At 42.7% G+C, this 22,651-nt stretch overlaps 1 protein-coding gene across 1 annotated transcript in view; it reads left to right on the top strand.

Annotated features, from left to right (window-relative positions):
- The window catches only part of LOC126267344 (RNA-binding protein Raly-like), a 953,265-nt gene that overhangs the window by 906,802 nt on the left and 23,812 nt on the right, over nucleotides 1-22,651 (top strand). The window contains exon 9 of the mRNA XM_049972467.1: nucleotides 8,505-8,690. Within this exon, the coding sequence (XP_049828424.1) occupies nucleotides 8,505-8,690 (186 nt within the window). The remainder of the gene's footprint in view (nucleotides 1-8,504; nucleotides 8,691-22,651) is intronic.

The raw sequence follows: 22,651 nt of genomic DNA, 5'->3' as shown, positions 1-22,651 counted from the left end.
TTTCTTCGCTGTTCTCCCTTAATCCGACTTAGTGCCTATCCTAAATACACGAGCAGTACTCAAGAATGTGTCACACTAGTGTCCTCTATGCGATCTCCTTTACAGATGAATCACACGTTTCTAAAATCCTCCCAATCAAACCGAAGTCCACCATTCGCCTTTCCTACTACAGTTCTCACATGCTCTTTTTATTCCTTATCTCTTTGCAGCGTGACGCCTAGATATGTAATTGATGCGACGACGTCAAGCACCACACTACTAATGTTGTATTCAAACGTTATGGGTTTGTTTTTCCAATTCATCAGCTTTAACTTATATTTTTCTACTTTGAGAGGTAGCTGTCATTCTTCACACTATCCCAAAATTTGTTCTATGTCATTCTGTATCCCATTACGGTCACTCACTGATCGACTTCCCCGTACACCACTGAATGATCAGAATCAGCTGCAGAGTGCTGACCACCTTGTCTGCCAGATAATTTTTGTATAGAGAAAACAATAGCGGTCATACCACATTTCCTCGGGGCATCGCTGACGGTACCCTTGTCTCTGATGAGTACTGGCTATCGAGGAGCAGGAGATTACTGTTTAACGTCCTTTCGACAACGAGGTCTTTAGACACGGAGCACAAGCTCGGATTCGGGTAGACAGGGGAAGGAAATCGGCCGTGCCCTTTCATAGGAACCATCCCGGCATCTGCCTGAAGCGAGTTAGGGAATTCACGGAAAACCTAAATCAGCATGGCCGGACCGCGTTTCAGCCGTCGTCCTCCCGAATGCGAGTCCAGTGTGCTAACTTCTGCGCCACCTCGCTCGGCACACGCCGTCGTGGACAACATACTGGGTTCTGTTACTTAAGACAGCTTCCAGCCACGTACTTACCTGGGAACCTATTCTGTATGCTGGTACCTTCATAAACAGTCTGCGGTCTGGCACTGTCAAATACTTTTCAGAGATCTATATGTGTGTTATCTGCCTGTTGCCCTCCATCCGTAGTTGGTTGAATATCACGTGAGAAATAGGCAAGCTGAGTTTCGCACGAATGAGGCTTTGTAAAACCGAGCAGATTCCTGGAAAGGACCTGTTCCGTTTCAGGCAAAATTCTTGTAATCGAACTGAGCATATGTTTAAAGATTCTGCAGCAAACAGGAGTTAGGAATGTTAGTCTGTAATTGGCCGTTCTTTTTCTTTATTGTCATTTTGCACCTCATACAAGGTGGGCTGGCGGAAGAAATTTTACTCTGCTCTTCAGTCACAAGCAATACAGTAAAAGAGAAAACCAATGAAGACAGAAAAGTAACATAATGGCTGTTAAAAGGCAATAGATACAATATTAACAAAACATGAAGCAGTTCACACTCGACGAAAAACAAGAAAACTGTCGGCACTGTGCACAAACAGTGATGATTCAGACGACACACGTGAACGAAGGAGCGTGGGCGGCGAAACACACCGAATCACAAACACGGCGGCACACATACGAAAAACTGATGGCGATGATCTCCGGCGCGCGAATGTCCACTTTACAGGTGCGAGTAGTAATTTGCCGTTCTTTTGCCATTCTAATATACAGAAGTTACCTGCGCGCTTATTATTCAGTCGTTCCGATCATTACCGAGTATAATCGACTTTGATTTCTGTTCCAGTAGTGTCGCGACTACATGATGGTCCATTGATCCTGACCGGGCCAAATATCTCACGAAATAAACGTCAAACGAAAAATCTACAAAGAACGAAACTTGTCACGCTTGAAGGGTTGGCCTCCTAGATGGCGCTGCCATAGGTCAAACGGATATCAACTGGTTTTTTGTTGCTGTAAGGAACCACCATTTTTATCACATATTCATCTAGTACGTAAAGAAATATGAATGCTTTAGTTGCACTACGTTTTTCGCTTTCTGGCAGATGGCGCTGTAATAGTCACAAACATATGGCTCACAGTTTTAGACGCAAAGCTGTTAACAGTTAGATTTATTAAGTTAAAATATAAAACGTAGGTACGTTTGAACATTTTATTTCGGTTGTTCAATGTGATACATGTACCTTTGTGAACTTATAATTTCTGAGAAAGCATGCTGTTACAGCGTGATAACCTGTCCTGAAAATGATGTCCGTCAACCTCAATGCATTTGCCAATACGTGGACGACATTCCTCTCAACAGCGAGTAGTTCGCCTTCCGTAATGTTCGCACATGCATTGACAATGCACTGACGCATGTTGTCAGACGTTGTCGGTGGATCACAATACAAAATATCCTTCAGCTTGCCCCACAGAAATATATCCGGGGACGTCAGATCCGGTGAAAGCTCGGGCCGTGGTATGGTGCTTTGACGACCAATCCACCTGTCATGAAATATGCTATTCAATACCACTTCAACCACACGCGAGCGATGTGCTGGACATCCATCATGTTGGAAGTACATCGCCAATCTCTCATGCTTTGAAACATCTTGTAGTAGTATCGGTAGAACATTACTTAGGAAACAGCATACATTACACCATTTAGATTACCATCGATAAAATGGGGGCCAGTTATCCTTCCTGACATGATGCCGCACCATACATTAACCCACCAAGGTCGCTGATGTTCCACTTGCCGCAGCCATCGTGGATTTTCCGTTGCCCAATAGTGCTATGCTTCGATTTACGTTACCGCTGTTGGTGAATGACGCTTCATCGCTAAATCAAAAAATCTGTCATCGTACCGTAATTTCTCTTGTGCCCAGTGGCAGAACTGTACACGACGTTCAAAGTCGTTGTCATGCAATTCCTGGTGCATAGAAATATGGTACGGGTGCAATCGATGTTGATGTAGCATCTTAACAGCGACGTTTTTGAGATTCCCGATTCTCGCGCAATTTGTCTGCTACTGATGTGCGGATTAGCCGCGAAAGCAACTAAAGCACCTGCTTGGACATCATCATTTGTTGCAGGTCATGGGTGACGTTTCACATGTGGCTGAACACTTCCTGTTTCCTTGCATAACGTAACTATGCTTCGAACGGTCCGGACCCTTGGATATGTCGTCCAGGATACCGAGCCGTATATACAGCACACGCCCGTTGGACATTTTGATCAAAATATCCATACATCAACACGATATCTATCTCTTCCGCAATTGGTAATCGGTCCATTTTAACACGGTTAATGTATCACGATGCAAATACCTCCCGCAATGGCGAAATATTACGTGATACCATGTACTTCTACGTTTGTGACTATTACTGCGCCATCCATCAAAAAGTGAAAAAAGTGGTCCAACTAAAACATTCATAGTTCTTTACGCAATACACGAATATGTAATACAAAATCCGTTGATATCCGTTTGACTTACGTCAGCGCCATCTAGCTGGCCAATCATAGCGCCATCTGGTTTGCCATTTCAAGCTAGACGACTTTCGTTCTATGTAGTATTTTCGTTCGATGCATACTTCGTGAGATATTTGGCCGGGTCAATATCAATGGACCACCTTATATATGTTATGGCATTACACGTTATTTTGTACTGAGAATGTGCTTATGGAAGCTACTGACTTTACTTTTCTTCAGTTTTTCATTTAATAAAATTAAAAAAAAAACAGTATTTCAGAATTCTCTCGCAGTTGTGTGTGCAAACTCCGTTAGTGAGGAGAGCGAATGTAAACTCCACTGTGTTTCGGCAACCAAAGAAACGTGTAGGTTTTATTCAAATTTCGTCAGTTATAACGTTTCTCTAAAAGGTATAAATGGTTAACAAGACAGGTGAAAATAAATCGCTGCATTTTAGAACGTGACTGATTTTAGATACTAACTGAATCAGAGGTGGCAGTAGGTCTTTTTGAATGGTTACCGTGCAAGTGGGAAGTGGAGGGCTCCCTCTTAATATTTACCGAAAATGTGAGCGTAGGCTTCAGCATAAAACTGCAGTTCCCCTCCAGCTCTCGGCATTTCCCATACAACGCTCAGATCGACCGCCCCACTGCCAATCTCCCCAAGCACACCCAGCCGACTACCCATCTGGCGGCTAGGGCATTTTGCGGTATTTCTTTCTTTAAACCTTCCGTGCTCTGTCGTAGTAGATATGGTGCAACATTCATCGTGCTCTATACTTGTCTGTGACCCATCACGAGAAAGTTACTTACGTCAATAAATTTTGCACACTAATATTCTTGATGTTGTTGTTCTTGTGGTCTTCAGTCATGACTCTGGTTTGATGCAGCTCTCCATGCTACTCTGTCGTGTGCATGCTTCTTCATCTCCCAGTACGTACTGCAGCCTACATTCTTCTGAATCTGCTTAGTGTATTCATCTCTTGGTCTCCCTCTACGATTTTTACCTTCCACGCTGCCCTCCAATACTAAATTGGTGATCCCTTGATGCCTCAGAACGTGTCCTACCAACCGATTCCTTCTTCTAGTCAAGTTGTGCCACAAACTCCTCTTCTCCCCAATCCTGTTCAATGCCTCCTCATTAGTTGTGTGATCTACCCATCTAATATTCAGCATTCTTCTGTAGCACCACATTTCGAAAGCTTCCATTCTCTTCTTGTCCAAACTGTTATCGTCCACTTCCATACATGGCTAAACTCCATACCAGTACTTTCAGAAACGACTTCCTGACGCCGGCCGCGGTGGTCTCGCGGTTAAGGCGCTCAGTCCGGAACCGCGTGACTGCTAAGGTCGCAGGTTCGAATCCTGCCTCGGGCATGGATGTGTGTGATGTCCTAAGGTTAGTTAGGTTTAAGTAGTTCTAAGTTCTAGGGGACTGATGACCACAGATGTTAAGTCCCAGAGTGCTCAGAGCCATTTGAACCAGCCGTTTTTGACTTCCTGACATTTAAATCTATACTCGATGTTAACAAATTTCTCTTCTTCAGAAACGCTTTCCTTCCCATTGCCAGTCAACATTTTATATCCTCTCTACCTCGACCATCATCAGTTATTTTGCTCCCCAAATAGCAAATCTCCTTTACTACTTTAAGTGTCTCATTTCTTAATCTAATACCCTGAACATCACCCGACTTAATTTGACTACATTCCATTATCCTCGTTTTCCTTTTGTTAATGTTCATCTTATATCCTCCTTTCAAGACACTGTCCATTCCGTTCAACTGCTCTTCCAAGACCTTTGCTGTCTCTGACAGAATTACAATGTCATCGGTGAACCGTAAAGTTTTTATTTCTTCTCCATGAATTTTAATACCTACTCAGAATTTTTCTTTTGTTCCTTTTACTGCTTGCTCAATATACAGATTGATTAACATCGGGGAGAGGCTACAACCCTGTCTCACTCCCTTCCCAACCACTGCTTCCCTTTCATGTCCCTCGACTCTCATAACTGCAATCTGGTTTCTGTAAGAATTGTAAATAGCCATTCGCTCCCTGTACTTTACTCCTGCCCCCTTCAGAATTTGAAAAAGAGCATTCCAGTCAACATTGTCAAAAGCTTTCTCTAAGTCTACAAATGCTAGGAACGTAGGCTTGCCTGTCCTTAATCTTTCTTCTAATATAAGTCGTAAGGTCAGTATTGCCTCACGTGTTACAGTGTTTCTACGGAATCCAAACTGATATTCCCCGAGGTCGGCTTCTACTACTTTTTCCATTCGTCTGTAAAGAATTCGCATTAGTATTTTGCAGCCGTGACTTATTAAACTGATAGTTCGGTAATTTTCACATCTGTCAACGCCTGCTTTCTTTGAGATTGGAATTATTATACTCTTCTTGAAGTCTGAAGGTATTTCGCCTGTCTTATACATTTTTCTCACCAGATGGTAGAGTTTTGTTAGGACTGGCTCTCCCAAGGCCGTCAGTAGTTCTAATGGAATGTTGTCTACTCCTGGGGCCTTGTTTCGTCTCAGGTCATTCAGTGCTCTGTCAAACTCTTCACACAGTATCGTATCTCCCATTTCATCTTCATCTACATTCTCTTCCCTATCTATAACATTGCCCTGAAGAACATCGCCCTTGTATAGTCCCTCTATATACTCCTTCCACCATTCTGCTTTCCCTTCTTTGCTTAGAACTGAAATTCCATCTGAGCTCTTGATATTCATACAAGTGGTTCTCTTTTCTCCAAAGGTCTGTTTAATTTTCCTGTAGGCAGTATGTATCTTACCCCTAGTGAGATAAGCCTCTACATCCTTACATTCGTCCTATAGCCATCCCTCCTTCGCAGTTTTACACTTCCTGTTGATCTGATTTTTGAGACGTTTGTATTCCTTTTTGCCTGCTTCGTTTACTGCATTTTTATATTTTCTTCTTTCATCAATTAAATTCAGTATTTATTTCGTCACCCAAGGATTTCTACTAGCCCGTCTTTTTACCTGTTTGATCCTCTGCTGCCTTCCTTACTTCATCCCTCAAAGGTACCCATTCTTCTTCTACTGTATTTCATTCCCCCATTCCTGTCAATTGATCCCTTATGCTCTCCCTGAAACTCTGTACAACCTCTGGTTCTTTCAGTTTATCCAGGTCCCATCTTCTTAAATTCGCACCTTTTTCCTGTTTCTTCAGTTTTAATCTACAGTTGATAACCAATAGATTGTGGTCAGAGTCCACATCTGCCACTGGAAATATCTTACAATTTAAAACCTGGTTCCTAAGTCTGTGTCTTACCATTATGTAATCTATTTGAAACCTGTCAGCATCTCCAGGTTTCTTCCATGTATACAACCTTCTTTTATGATTCTTGAACCAGGTGTTAGCTATGATTAAGTTATGCTCTGTGCAAAATTCTACCAGACAGCTTCCTCTTTCATTTCTTCCCCCCCCCCCCTCCCCCAATCCATAATCACCTACTACGTTTTCTTCTCTCCCTTTTCCTACTATTGAATTCCAGTCACCCATGACTATTAAATTTTCGTCTCCATTCTCTACCTGAATAATTTCTTTCATCTCATTATACATTTCTTCAATTTCTTCATCATCTGCAGAGATAGTTGGCATATTGACCTGTACTACGGTGGTACGCCTGGGCTTCGTGTCTACCTTGGCCACAATAATGCGTTCACTATGTTGTTTGTAGCAGCTTACCTGAACTATTTTTTTATTCATTATTAAACCTACTCCTGTATTACCCCTATTTGATTTTGTATTTATAACCCTGTATTCACCCGACCAAAGTCTTGTTCCACCTGCCACCGATATTCGCTAATTCCCACTATCTAACTTTAACCTATCCATTTCTCTTTTTAAATTTTGTGATCTACTTGCCCGATTAAGGGATCTGACATTCTACGCTCCGTTCCGTAGAACGCCAGTTTGCTTTATCCTGATAACGACGTCCTCTTGAGTAGTCCCCGCCGGGAGATCCGAGTGGGGGACTATTTTATCTCAGGAATATATTACCCTAGAGGACGAAATCATCATTTATCCATACAGTAAAGCTGCATGCCCTCGGGAAAAATTACGGCCGTAGTTTCCCCTTCCTTTCAGCCGTTGGCACTGCCAGCACAGCAAAGCCGTTTTGGTTAGTGTTACAAGGCCAGATCAGTTAATCATCCAGACTGTTGCCCTGCAACTATTGGAAAGGCTGCTGCCCCTCTTCAGGAATCATACGTTTGTCTGGCCTCTCAACAGATACCCCTCCGTTGTGGTTACACCTACGGTACGGCTATGTGTATTGCTGAGGCACTCAAACCTTCCCACCAATGGCAAGGTCTATGGTTCATGGGGAGGGGGGGGGGGAGGAGTATTATTGATAAGGAGTCGAAAAATTGGAACAATACACTACAATTAGTCGCAGTAACGTCTTGCATGAGATTTACAGAGTCATTGCATTTTCTCATTCGCTTTCTCTAATACCGATTTCATTTTCAAGTGATGATACTGCTATATAAATATTATATAAACTGACTTTTGTGAATCACATTGTAACTTAGGCTTTTACTACGTCGAAGAAAATTGCCTGCATAGCGCAGAATAAAGCCTGATGATTAAATGTCGATCGTGTAAAGTTTCTTTTCATTCAACAACTTTTTGTCGTATAAAATCAATGATCCTCCTCCTGCAGAACTTATACCGACGGAAGAAGTTACACCTTAAGACAATGGTCATATTTTGTTCGCTGTTTTTTTTGGTCCTATTATACCGACAAGTTACTTGTTTGCGTTAGGAATTTTCCTCCCTTAGTCGTGCGGTCATGGACAGTGCGGCTGATCCCGGTGGAAGTTCAAGTCCTCCCTCATGCATGGGTGTGTGTTTGTCCTTAGGATAATTTAGGTTAAGTGGTGTGTAAGATTAGGGACTGATGACCTTAGCACTTCAGTCCCGTAAGATTTCACACACATTTGAACATTTTGCCTCCCTTACATCTTGAATGGGTGACCATCCGAATGTCTGTGGTCGTCAGGTGCGCAGTTTTGCACTGTTTCTTCAATAAGCTGTTTATATTCTAATTATACTTTCGTGCAGTCCCGGTCGTTCGAGTCCTAGAACTTTCCTTGTTAGTGATACTTGTCAAGTACCTTCCCAAGTGTCTGGCAAACAATGAGGGGAAATGTTACAGTAGTTCTTTGCGTGTTCACAGGAGTGCCGCGGAGAGCGTGAAGGTACACCCGGCGCCGACGACGACGATGACGTCACGCTGGCGGAGGTGCCGCTGCCGGCGGACGAGAAGCAGCAAGTGAACGGGCGCCGCGCCGACGGCGAAGGCGCAGACATCGACGAGCTGCTGATGGACGAGTCTGCGCAGCAGTCCTGCACCGTGCACATTGTCAGTACATGTCCCGCGCGCACTGCTTCACGGTAGCCTGGCGGAGCCGGCAAAAAGACAGCCGGGTCATTTGCTCCTCTTGTAACTGCGCCCCAGCAATACTAGCCAGCGTCGCACTTTCCCAGCTGATTTGGTACTCGTATACGTTACAGTTCATTGAGACAAAGAAATAACTTGCAAAACATAGGGTAGATTATTTAATTTTTTATCTCGCAATGTGGCCAACAAACTTTATGTTGGCCACGTTTTCTCTACCGGAAAGTTTTTCTAAGACTGCCTGTTTCTTATACTCCTAGGAATTTGTCATCTATTTCCGTTTTAAAAGAATGCAAAATTCTCTACAAACTCGATTATTACAATTATTTTCTGCAACACCACCGTTGCTACACACTGTCAACAAATATTAGTTTTCATGTTTTCTGCAAAAATGAAAAAAAAAACAGTTTTTGCGCACTCTTAGTATGGCAGAAACATACTACATGTTATGTTATACACTGAAGCGCCAAACAAACTGCTACAGGCATTTGTATTCCACTAAAATGTAAACAGGCAGGACATGGCGCTGCGGTGGACAACGCCTGTATAAGACAACCAGTGTCTGGCGCAGTTGTTACATCGATTATTGCTGCTACAATGGCACGTTGCAACTTGCTGTTCAGAAGTGACCTCCACCCTCTCGTACTCGTACTGATTTATGGACAGCCCTGCAGGATTAATGGTGTCAGTTCCTTCCAGCACTACTTTAGAAATTATCCGAGTCCATGCAAAGTCATGTTGCTGCACTTCTGCGTGCTCGCGGTGCCTCTACACGATATTCGGCAGGTGTACCAGTTTCTTTGGCTCTTCAGGGTATATTGAAATTGAACCCCTCACTTTGCCGTACTCAGTTACTCCGCGTGCAATCGGATGATTTCTGGGCATCCATCTATTGAGATTCGTACATCAGTAGTCTCATTCACATTAATGAAACTGCAGCATTACTCCGTATGTTGAACGTGAATGTCGTGTGAATAGGGCCTTCCGTCAGGTTGGCCGTTCGCCGGGTGCAAGACTTTCGATTTGACTCCACTTGGGTAACTTGCAGGTCAATGGGGATGAAATGATGATGATTAGGACAACACAACGCACAGTCCCTGAGTAGAGAAAATCTCCGACCCAGCCGGGAATCGAATCCGGGCCCCGCTCAGCTACCGGGGACGGACACCCCTTACGTTAAATATATTAAATAACCAGCAACAGAAAATTCAACTCTTACAAACTAGGCAAACCGAAATGTACAGTTGATTATACTTGCATAAAGAAACCATGCAATACAAATGAAACGTAAGTAGGTTTGCTACAACTGAAAAGGAATTATCATTTGCTAACACTTATTACTATCACTTCTGGATGCGAAATACTTCTGACATTGTACTTCAACCTTTGGCGCCCTTTACGTGAATATGTGCCACCTTGGACATTTTGATTGACCAATTTCCTTGGTGTCACCAGGAATGCCATGGGTGTTAGAAGGAGGGTATTAGATGGAGCGTTTTTGCATCAGTGAGTAAGCACCCTCCAGTTTACTGATTTCAACATCTGTTTCTTCAACAATTTCCATAAAATCTACTACTTCTTCACCTTCAGCGTATAAACATTCTGGCACGTTTTCACGTTTGAGTCCACTGCAGTGCTTGCAAGCGGAGGAACACTTCAAACCTGATGTACTGCAGTATCGTGCTCCGCCAGAGCTCACTATACATGAACCACAGGAAGAGCTGAGGTGCTGGATCGTGGCTCATTACAACATGCCTCAGACCCTTGTTACTGTAAGTCCAGCCCCATTTTCCTCGAAATTTCCAGTTTTCCAACCAACTTCCTACTTGTTGGTAACTCCGTAACGAACGGTGATGCGCTAGAGCACCTCACATCCAACAAATGCGCAGCATCTTTTGTGGGTGGCAACCTTGTAAAATTCAAATAGCTTTTGTGACAGGCATGGCGAATAACTGGTAACGCAAATCGTCTAGCGGCTAACAACTGCTGACACCCTATCTGTACAACGATACAATAAATGGTTTTTCAACTGTTATTATTTCTTCGAATAGTATCTGGTTTCTTGAGCATTCCAAGTGCCGAGTTTAGCAGTTCATGTTCCTTGGTAATGATTCAAAACTTCATCTTTCCTTGAGTGAGAAGAGCAGATGTAGTACCACATCCAGTAACAGTATGATTGAGCAGAATCTGTTCACTGCCGAACTTGTAAGGTGCAGTGCAAAACCTCTTGTCTTTTGCACTTCTTCTCCTTAGCTTTAGAAAAACAGTGACTTGTCCTAAACCAGACAAGATCACAAGGAGGGCAATATTTTCACTTACAAAATCGTCAGTTCTGGTAACAGAAGATGTTACAGTCATAACATCAGCATTTTCTTGTAACTGGTCCACTTCAGTACCTACACTCTCGCTATTCCTTTTCAAGAAGTGTGATGAAGCTATTCTTGTTTCGTTTTGTTCTTTCCTGAGGGACTTAATTTACTATCTCTGATTTAACTATAACTTCAACCGAAGAATGTTTTCTACACCTACAAATTCTCCGCAGTCTTTGTGCTGTATTGCTCTCCCTTGCAAGGGTACCTACAAAATATAATAGCTAAGTGAGAGGCAAAACGACTCTTCCGGTAAGAGTCATAACTTTGGCTACTGATTGGAACGAAACAAACTTTTTTATGTGGTACTCTTCACGAACGAGAAAAAATATACTCGGTGCAAATGGTTGATATCCTTCACTGGAACAAAAGCGTTGTAGAATGAAGATTTTGTTCCTTTTCAGACGCCTTTTTCTGAGAATAGGGACACAGGACAAGGCGCAAGTTCATATTTCAAATGGGTTTTCAATTCTTCTTTCCGTTCTTTCATTAAACAATAGGTGAGTGCCCAGGAATCACCCTATTGCACATGAGGAAAATCTATAGTGCATAGTGAAATGTTTGAATCCAGTTAATAACATAATACATGAACAGAAACCGAAATAAAAATGCTGAAAAAGTATTTTTTCATAAAACATAAAATTTGATAAACTCATATTTTTGGATGAATTGTAGCAATCTTAGTATTTGGTGCAGAAAAAAGTTGCAGTAATCAAATTTCTAGAGAATTTGCGCTCTTTTGAAAAGCAAATAGTCTCCAAAGTGCTAGGAGCTCAAAAAACAGATTTTTTTTTAAATGGAAAAAGTCTGAAATTTTCATAATTTTTTGACTATAGAATGTTTAGCCAAGATAAATTTTGTTGGCAAAACTTGGTCTTCCAATATTTCCAACCATGTGAACGAGCTAAACAAATAAAATCTTCTACTCCACTTTTGCAAGGTATATACCTTTCCCGTAACATTTTGACTGGACTATTAATAAAGACACATAAAATGCTTCAAACTAAGAGAGAAATGGAGTTGTGGCTTAGTCTTTTCTAGAATGTGTACAGCAACAATTGACATATTAGCATACAACAATAGCTTTCAGCAGTCGTGAACCTCCTTCTTCAAATATTACCGTAGTCCAAAAGTAGTTTCCAGAATTACCGTTGCGTTTCAGCGGTAATAACTAAAGTATTATTAAAAAAGAAATGTCAATTACAGAGCATGAAAGTTTGGAAGAACTGTGTTGGCATGTATGCCTAGAGCGGATTTGAAAAAGGCACATTAAAACTCTGAAAATGCATAAACGCAAGCGTACGATTTACAAACTTCCTCTCGGAGTAATTTTTCATAAAAATATGTAACATTTTTACTCATGTTGCATGCTAGTACTGAATCACACCACCGCAAGCTCTAGCTAAGTTGTAACAAAGATGGCTACCTACTCTTGCTGTGTGTTTTGGTTTGAACAATCAGAGCCTGCAACCACTGTTAAACGTTAAGTGTCGTACCGGGTACAGAAACGACCCTATTAACTGAAGTAACACTCAAACTGTTTAGCTACGGAGTAAAATACTCGGAGAACTGAAACGAATCACGCGAAAACGATGTCTGTAAGTCCTATTAATAAATCTATATGAACTTTCAAAGCTGTAAAGTCCTTTCAGAAACACTGTTCTCTTCACAACTGATCGCGAAAAATAGTGTCGTAGTCTAAATTACCCTTATGTACCCCTAGGTTAGAGGCATATTACTTGAAATTCACGTTCTAGATTTGTAAATTCTCAAAGTTTGCTTTAAGGTGACTTTTTTACGAAGGTGCTAGTACAGCAAAATACTTTGTCCACAAAATTATACCCTGAAATGTACTTATCACTCTATAATTGTAGTTGACCAGAAGCCTGAGGATTTTATGAACATGTATGAAACTGCAGTCATTAATGTAGTAAGAAAAACGTTTTGATAAAAAACAGGAATGTTTTGCTGAGGGCAATGAAAAAATAACAAACTAGGAACATCTGTAATAAGGCGTAACAATACATATATGACAAAAAACGTAAATAGGGCAGGGATTTTCATTATGTCATCACTAAAACCATAAAAGTCGGTAGGGGTGTCACAGAAGAATGCGGTCCCTCTTTTGTTATTTAGTTTGTGACAGGAAAAATAAAATGAATGAAGTCTTAAAGGTTAACAGTTCAGTTTCACTTAATGAAACCTCATGTAGTTGTTTCACTAATTATCTCATCTGATACAGAGTTTGGGGTTTGAACCAGATGTTAGCGAGTCCACTGCCTTAAACAATGAGCCACCTCACATTGTTCTAATGATAACAGACGAGAGTTAAATAATCCTATAATGAAACAACTTGCTTTTGAAAATACAGCGTTTTCTTAGTTCCGTTGTAGAAAGCTGCTTATGTGCAGTCATCAATCGATCCAATTTATCACTTGTAGAATTTCGTAATATAAATGTTTTATTTTTAATAGTAATGAGAGCTTTTTGTACGTCTGTTCTTAGTCGCTAAAATAAACTGTGATTCTTGCTTATTTCACGATGACAGTGCCTGCAATTAGATAAAGCAATTTTCATGTGTCTCACTTATGGACTTGGCTTCCTTTAGTTCTAGAGCAAGCGAAGTTACTTAAGAAATAAATGAATCGAAAACAATATGGTAGATACCTAGAAAAAATATTTTTAGTCGCAGATGGTGTCCAGGAATGAAACTAAACGAGAAAACAAAGGCTTGGGCCATCATTTCCATACCATTATTAATGTATTCTAATTTTTAAAGTTTACCTTAACTGATCAGGAACATCGGTGACGATAGACTTACAATGCATCTGTCAAGCGAAAATTTTCCTAAATTCTTGTCGCTTTTGGTGGTACTGTTGACACACTTTTTTTCTTGGATACGTACATGCACCAACAATCTATGTGGCAATCTGCTGACACCAAGACAAAATTGCCGTTGTACTAATTAAAATAAATTCTTAAACTAAAATGAAATCATTTTAATGGTACCGAAACATTTTTTAGGTAAATGAAACATGAAGAGCCACACGGTTCATTTGTAGCAGTGTATGACTGAAGACGTCGTAGCTCATGAGAAGTGATGGGACTTCGACGATCTCTGACAAGTTTATGATGAAAATTTACCGAAAGCTTTGATATTGCAATACCAATTGAAAGTAAAAGAATATCATTACCATTCTTTCTTTCAGTGATTAGGCTATTGCCTGTTCCAAACTCACAAACAAAATCTTTCCGGTATTTTCCGAGATCTTCCAATACCGCCTTTCACATAGTACAGGATATTCTAGGATTTCTGAGACGCCCACTAGGTTTTGTATCCAGTTTCCACAATAATTTGGAATTTTTTCATTCATGTTGAAAATATGTAATTCTGTTCTAATATCTTCATGTCTAATCATGTCTCTTGTAACCTCACTCCTATTGGGTAACCTCATCTCTGCTGTTTGAATTTTGTTTGTTTGTTTTTTAGTTGTAAACCAGCTTTCGCTTCCATAGGATAACAGAGGAACTGTCATTATCATGTAGATTTCACGATGGTCTCTTTCTGCACTATAAGGCCCTATGATATGCTCCTGGTACCGCGTGCATCAATCTAGTTCGTGTACTTTATTTTCACTATGAGAGTCAAAATCAAAACTTATAACACACCTTAAATTAGTTATTCCACAGCCGTGTTCTCAAAGTGAATTATCGGAAACATTGCTTGATGCGACTAGATTTTTTCCTCCATTGTTTTTCTTCTTCTTACTAGAACCGTTTAAGTTGTATGTCTCGCAGATTTCGTTCAGCTGGTATACTGGTATTTGGAGATAATCTTCATAACAATATTATTTGGAAACAGGTTCATCCTTAGCTGTTTTATTTCCTTTAATTACTTCACATTTGCCTTTACGAATAATGAAGTCAATGTAAACATTCATCCCGCCACCCTTTCAACTAACATTACCACGTCCGTTTGACCATGCCTACCCTGCGTATCCGCGAGAAAAACGGCACAAGCAAAATAAAAGAAAATAGAAGCCAATGTAAATATTAAAACGGGTAGGTGGTAGTCGACAGCCTCGTCTTATACCTGGGTTAATAATTATTCCTCCAACTTTTTCTTCCTTTATTTATACAACTAAGACCATCTTTATAACTAAAATTAAGCATGCATTTGCACGTCTCGCGTTACATGATAATCACTTGATAATGTTTTAACACTCCTTGTTTCCTTAAACTTTAGGGAGAATATATTTTTGCTTTTGTATCGTTACCAAAATATGTGTCATTGACAGGCATGTTTTCATACGTTCCCGCTACAGAAGCATTCTGCACATACATCCTTACTCCACAGGCTACGATATGGTGGTGCGCAGTTGCAGGAATGCACTGGAAATCAAATGATAGCAATGAAGTAGTTAGGTTATCAGTTATCGTTCGAAACCAGCGGTGAATTCTAGTTCTCTCATCCCGTAATTCCGTCGGCAAGCCATAGCAACTGGAACATCGAACCACTAGCACGTATGATTTCAACAGTCAACGCAGACGTCATTGGTCAGGAAGCTCCGTAATCCACTGATATCTATTCCTCCGCGGCATGAATATGCACGGACGAAAATTTGCTTAACGAAGTGCTTGAAAAAAACTGCAGGGAACCGCGATCGAATGAGAATTGTCCCGCCATTTTCTGCGCCGTCATAGTAAATATTAAATTATCCCTTTGACTATTGTTCCGGGCGCTGTTCACGCCCAATTCCGGGCATTTCCGCGACTCTCGTTACCCATTGTAATCCAAATGAAGCATTCTGGGGCGGCGGCCGCCGACGCCCGCCGGGCCGCTCAAATATTCATAAGTTTGATCAATAGCGCCGGCGGCGGGCAGCCGGCTCTACAAGGAGGGCCGCGCAATCCGGCTAAAATAACAATGAAACGCCGCGTCTGGATCTGGCCGGTAGCGGCTGCAATTCACGGCGACCGCGCCAAGACACTGTCGCACCGAGGCCTTGTTTGTTCACTAGCTCTCTGCCCGCGAACGTATTTGCCACATACACTACTGGCCATTAAAATTGCTACACCAAGAAGAAATGCAGATGATAAACGGGTATTCCTTGGACCAATATATTATACCAGAAGTGACATCTGATTATATTTTCACGCAATTTGCGTGCACAGATCATGAGAAATCAGTACCCAGAACAACCATGTCAGGCTGTAATAACGGCCTTGATACGAGTTGGCATTGAGTCAAACAGAGGTTGGATGGGGTGTAAAGCTACAGCTGCCCATGTAGCTTCAACACGATACCACTGTTCATCAAGGGTAGTGACTGGCGTGCTATGACAAGCCAGCTGCTCGGCCACCATTGACCAGACGTTTTCAGTTGGTGAGGGATCTGGAGAATGTGCTGGCCAGGGCAGCAGGGGAACGTTTTCTGTATCCAGAAAGGCCCGTACAGGACCTGCAACATGCGGTCGTGCATTATACTGCCGAAATGTAGGTTTTCGCAGGGATCGAATGAAGGGTAGAGCCACAGGTCGTAATACATCTCAAATGTAACGTCCTGTTCAAAGAGCCGTCAACGCGAACAAGAGGTGACAGAGACGTGTAACCAATGGCACCCCATACCATCACGGCGGGTGATACGCCAGTATGCCGATGACGAATACACACTTCCAATGTCCGTTCACCTCGATGTCGCCAAACACGGATGCGATTCATCCGATAAGATGTTTTGGCATTCGTGCGCCCAGGTTCGTCGTTGAGTACACCATCGCAGGCGCTCCTGTCTGTGATGCATCGTCAAGGGTAACCGCAGCCATGGCCTCCGAACGGATAGCCCATGCTGCAGCAAACGTCATCGAACTGTTTGTGCAGATGGTTGTTGTCTTGCAATCGTCCCCATCTGTTGACTCATTGATCTAGACGTGGCTCCACGATCCGTTACAGCCATGCGAATAAGATGCCTGTTATCTAGACTGCTAGTGATAAGAGGCCGTTGGGATCCAGCACGGCGTTCCGTATTACCCTCCTGAACCCACCGATTCGATATTCTGCTAACAGTCTTTGGATCACGATCAATGCGAGCAGCAATGACGAGATACGATAAACCGCAATCGTGATTGTCTACAATCCGACCTTTATCAAAGTCGGAAACGTGATGGCACGCATTTTGCCTCCTTACACGAGGCATCACAACAACGTTTCGCTAGGCAACGGCGGTCACCTGCTGTTTGTGTATGAGAAATCAGTTGGAAACTTTCCTCACGTCAGTACGTCGTAGGTGTCGCCACCGGCGCCAACCTTGTGTGAATGCTCTGAAAACCTAATAGTTTGCATATCAAAGCATCTTCTTTCTGTCGGTTAAATTTAACGTCTGTAGCACGTCATCTTCGTGGCGTAGCAATTTTAATGGCCAGTAGTGTATATTTCATACACACGTACTCTGATCAGCCACAACATAATGACCACCGATCTACTGTCGATATAAAACCTGTCTATGCAATAGCAGCGTCACCTGGTCAAGTCACACGCTCGGTGCACGTAGTATCAGCGGGCCTGATGAGTGTGTGTAGGATGGGGAAAACACGCGATCTGTCTGAATTTGACGTAGTGCAGGTTGTGATTCGCCGGAGGTTCGGCACGAGCATTTTGGAAACAGCACGACTTGTCGGGTATTCTAGTGAGTGTCTTCAACCGTGGCGAAACCGAGGTGAAACCGCGTCCACAAGTCGTGGGGCTGGGCGGCCACCCCTCACTACACATGTCGTGTATCATAGGCTGGGCAGACAGATAAAACAGGACAGGCGGTGGACTGTGGCGGAAGTAACAGTAGACTGGGCGGTCTACAGTTGTGTCTGAACACACACTGCACTGAACACTCCTAACGATGGGCCTCCGCAGCCGGCGACCCATGCATGCGCCAGGCATAACTCCACGACATCGGCAGCTACGACTGAAATGGGCACGTGACCATCGACACTGGAAAATGACTTACAGTAATTCTTATGATGTCATTTATTGTGTGGCTACCTGTTTCGGCGCTTCAATGTGCCCTCTTCAGGTATTACTTGACTCTGAAAGTGTTAAAACCATTTATATACACGATGCACAGCGGCCAATATAACTGGTTCACGCAGACTACCTGTAATTGTGCTGTTGGATATCCAACCACAATGAGTTGATGATTGGAGAGCCGACATCACATTTACAGGCAGTCTGCGTAAACCTGTCAAGTTGTCCACTGATGCATCATGTATGCAGGCGGTGTTAACCTCTTCAGCATCAACTCAGGAATGAAGTTAGTACATTGAAGAGCCAAAACTTGTAGCCACACGATGAATGGCATAATAAGGACGGTTGTAGGTTTCATTTTCTTACAGAAGTGAACAGCTGTAGTTCCACAGATCTCCAGTGACAAGGATGTACACACAAAAAAATTGGCACTCGAAGTTGGCTTAGTGGCAGAGCGTTGCACGGTCTGATGTATCACGTTACCTTCTTCATCATGCCGATGGCAGGGGGCGAATCCGTAGGCTTTTAGGGGAGCAGCTCCTTGACGCCTGTAATGCGAGACGAAGACAAGCTGCTGGCGGCTCCACTAGGCTTTGGGGGACACTCATACGGACATCCGCGAGTCCAGTAGTGTTCGCGCAAGGCCCCTGAACGCTGGTGGAGACCACGTACACCATTTCATGACGATCATGTTTCCCGATAATTTACGGGAATTGGGTGACTTGCATGTGAGATATTGTGCCAGCTCCCTCCAGCGACCTACCAATGCCTCACTGCTTCCACGTCACGAGGTGCTGCCGCTGTTGTCTGTGCCAAGGGTCGACACACCGTATGTTAGGTAGATGGTCATAATGTTCTGGCTGAACAGTGTGTATTTCATTTCTTCGCAACAGTTTCTCCTTTGTTTTCCTTTTTAGTGGTATTATCGTAGATTCAGAATTCCGTTAATGTAATAACTTTCGAAATGTGGTGCTACAGAAGAATGCTGAAGATTAGATTGGTAGATCACATAACGAATGAGGAGGTATTGAATAGAAGAGAAATTTGTGGCATAACTTGACTAGAAGAAGGGATCGGTTGGTAGGAAATAAATATCCTGAGGCACCAAGGGATCACCAATTTAGTATTGGAGGGCAGCGTGGAGGGTAAAAATCTTAGAGGGAGACCAAGAGATGAATACACTAAACATATTCAGAAGGAGGTAGGTTGCAGTAGGTACTGGGAGATGAAGAAGCTTGCTTGATATATAGTAGCACGGAGAGCTGCAGCAAACCAGTCTCTGGACTGAAGACCACACAGACAGACAATAGCTCATCATACGTATTTCGACGGCGTTGTATCTGAAGCATAGTATTAATAGCACCGTCTAACATACAGTTAACAAGCACACACTCCGATCGTTTAGCGCAAATTACTGATTCAGATAACATTAATTACTTATTAATTGCGCCGCGCCGCTTTCCCTGGAAATATAAACTTTGATTACCAACAACCAACTGCGAGACAAACCTATCATGATAGGGACCGTAAGATTAAAACCCTTGGCTTAATCGCTCATATGGATACTAGAGCGCAATAAGGCAGCGTTAATGCGTAGCTCGTGTCGTTGGTAGCTTGCTATGGATACGTAGGCCAGGCGACTACGCACAGGGCACGCAATTCCCGTAAATTGTGGAGCAATGGTTTGTGGGCATGGAACTGGTCTCCGATTCTGTCCCAGTTGTGCTACACCCCGTTCACATCAGGCGAGTTTGGTACGTCAGGCATCCACAAGAGTTCAGTATAATGCTCCTCAACCCATTGTGGTGTCGCCTGGTGTCAACGACAGTTATTGTACTGGCAGACGGTATAACTGTTGGGGAAGAGGTAGAGCATGAAGAGATGCAAGTGAAAGTCAACCAAAGCCACCCCTGCACCCGTGGCGTGGTGTTCTCATCAACTGTTCACTTGGATGACGGTGCATCCGTTTACGACAATTGAACTGGTGAAACAAAAATGGTTCAAATGGCTGTGAGCATTAATGGACTTAACATCTGAGGTCATCAGCCCCATAGAACTTAGAACTTTTTAAACCTAACTAACCTAAGGACATCACACACATCCATGCTCTAGGCAGAATTCGAACCTGCGACCGTAGCGGTCGCGTCGTTCCATACTGAAGCGCCTTGAACCGCTCGGTCACAATGGCCGGCTCATGAAACAAGAAAAATTCGACCAGATAACACTTTTCTATTGATCCACGATGAAAATTCGATAATCTCGAGCCCACAGCAATTGTAATTGGCCATGTCGTTCTGTAACATGGGAACACGAAAGTGATTTATTGCATAGCCCACGATCAACAATGTACACTGAACCCTGTGCCCCAAAACACTAGTGCCTACTCCTGTCGTCAGATCTGCCCCGGTTCGCTACCTGACAAGCCATAACAAAGGTGTATTGACTAACTTCCGCTATTCACAAGGTTTTTGTACACAACAGGAACTATGAGCGAATGTGAAAGTGTACAAATTGAAGAAAGAAACGAATGTTTGTGAGTGAAGAAACAAGCGTCTTGATACGGAAAATACGGAAAACAGATACTTCACAACTGAAGACGTCGAGGTTTACTTTTTACGTGACGCTGGTGACCTGCTTTCGCGATTCACAGCAATACGAGGCGCACTAAGGGCACTTAATGATGGCGGCTGTGTACGGAATTCCGCTCTGTTATAGCGCTTTTAAATATTCATTGATCTCTTACCAGCCATTGGCACGCAATGAATAATGAGGCTCTCTGGCACGTGTTTAGCATTCTTTACGTTCTTCCCTGTCCCCTCGCAATGACGGGGGATGCATTAAAGAATTGACAGCTCACTAACGTCTGTATGTAAATAAATAATTCATGTTCACGCGCGTGTGGTACCCGAACATGCATCAGTTCAATTATTGCACCTTGAAGGTGCAAGCTTCACAGCAAAAAGAGGAAGTCTCATCTTCGCTCGCAAAGGCATCCTAGAAAAATTTATGTCGTACTTTAACTTCATTACCCACTGATGTGTAGGTAGACGCTCATTATCGAAACCTGGATATGTAGTAGTCAATATTAGCAGACAGTCAGAATGTTATTATAGGTGTAATAATAATATTTGCCAGCGGCCTTGCCGCAGTAGTAAAACAGGTTCCCGTCAGATCACCCAAGTTAAGCGCTGTCGGGCTGTAATAAGCACATGGATGGGCAAACTGAGGAGAAATTTGATTCAGAAGCAGCGGCTGCGGTCTGGTAAACTGACATACGATCGGGAGAGCGGTCTGTTTACCACATGCCCCTCCATATCCGCATCCAGTGATGTTATGGTCTGAGGATGATACGGCGGCCGGTCGGTACCACTGGGCCTTCCAAGGCCTGTTCGGACGGAGTTTAGTTTTTAGTAATAATATTTGCGCAATGCGTACCCTACAAAAGGGAAGCCGCTCTCAGTATGACGACAGTAACAAGCACACTGTATGTAATACACTGGTGTGCAAAACTGAAGGACGAGCGTAGCTTTCGTTTGATGTGTCGTTGCCAAGTAACATAGCTCAATGAAACTTGGCCCATACACAGGAAGAGCTGCTGTATTGTAGTGCAGGGCACCGTCGAAGGTAACTGAAAAAATACGAAATGAGACGAGCAGAAACTACACTTATATTTAAAGACAATGACCCCACTTAAGTCACAGCGATTTACGGTGGTCTCCTGAGCATTACAAAGGCGGAACATTTCATATGGTGCGTGATCACCACGTTGTTATCTACTACATACACCCGACTTTTCGTTATATCTCCAAATCAGATGGAGAGGCCACAATAATCTTCACTTTAACGGCGACTAAATTTCGGGTTTTCATAGTAATGATTAATGTTGACTTTTTGCACAGTCGATCACCATTCATTTGTTGCTGCGCTACGGAAGACAAGATGGTTAATAATATCTTTGGATGTTCGTTGTTATTTCAACTTCCAATTTCCGACGTTACTGCTTATCTTCAGTGTTCCTGATGTTGTATTATTTCTCCCCGATTGGAAATGAAATGTTAAATAGCTTTTAAGTCACAATTTACAACTGGTAATATTTTACAATCGAACCATCCGTCATCCAGACATACGGCTTGCAGATTGGCTATGATTATCGTTGACTAGTACACACGCTATATCCTCACCAGCATTGTGACCAGCATGGGACCAAGTTGTAATGAATGCACTGCCGTCTGTGGTGATTACACACCCCAAGAGAACCAAGTTCTGGCCTTTGTTAAGTTCACGTGACCTTCATAAATTGCGGTAACTTCAAGTGCCATTATTGTCTTTGACAGAATCATTTCTCTTCGTTTAATTTCTTTCACTTCTGTACTGTGCTGTAGTAGTTCTTTCAATGTGTGGTCCAAGTTTGTTGGAGGTATCTTATTCGGCACTGACACGTGTGGGCGTTGTTTTCGTTCTTATGTTCTGCACACCGGTGTGGTTTAACACAAACTTATGCAAGTGAATGCAATACACACACAAAATGGTTCAAATGGCCCT

This window comes from Schistocerca gregaria, chromosome 4, assembly GCF_023897955.1.
Source record: "Schistocerca gregaria isolate iqSchGreg1 chromosome 4, iqSchGreg1.2, whole genome shotgun sequence".
Lineage (NCBI taxonomy): Eukaryota > Metazoa > Arthropoda > Insecta > Orthoptera > Acrididae > Schistocerca > Schistocerca gregaria.
Note: the sequence above shows the minus strand (reverse complement) of the source record. Positions and strands in the feature narration are given on the sequence as shown.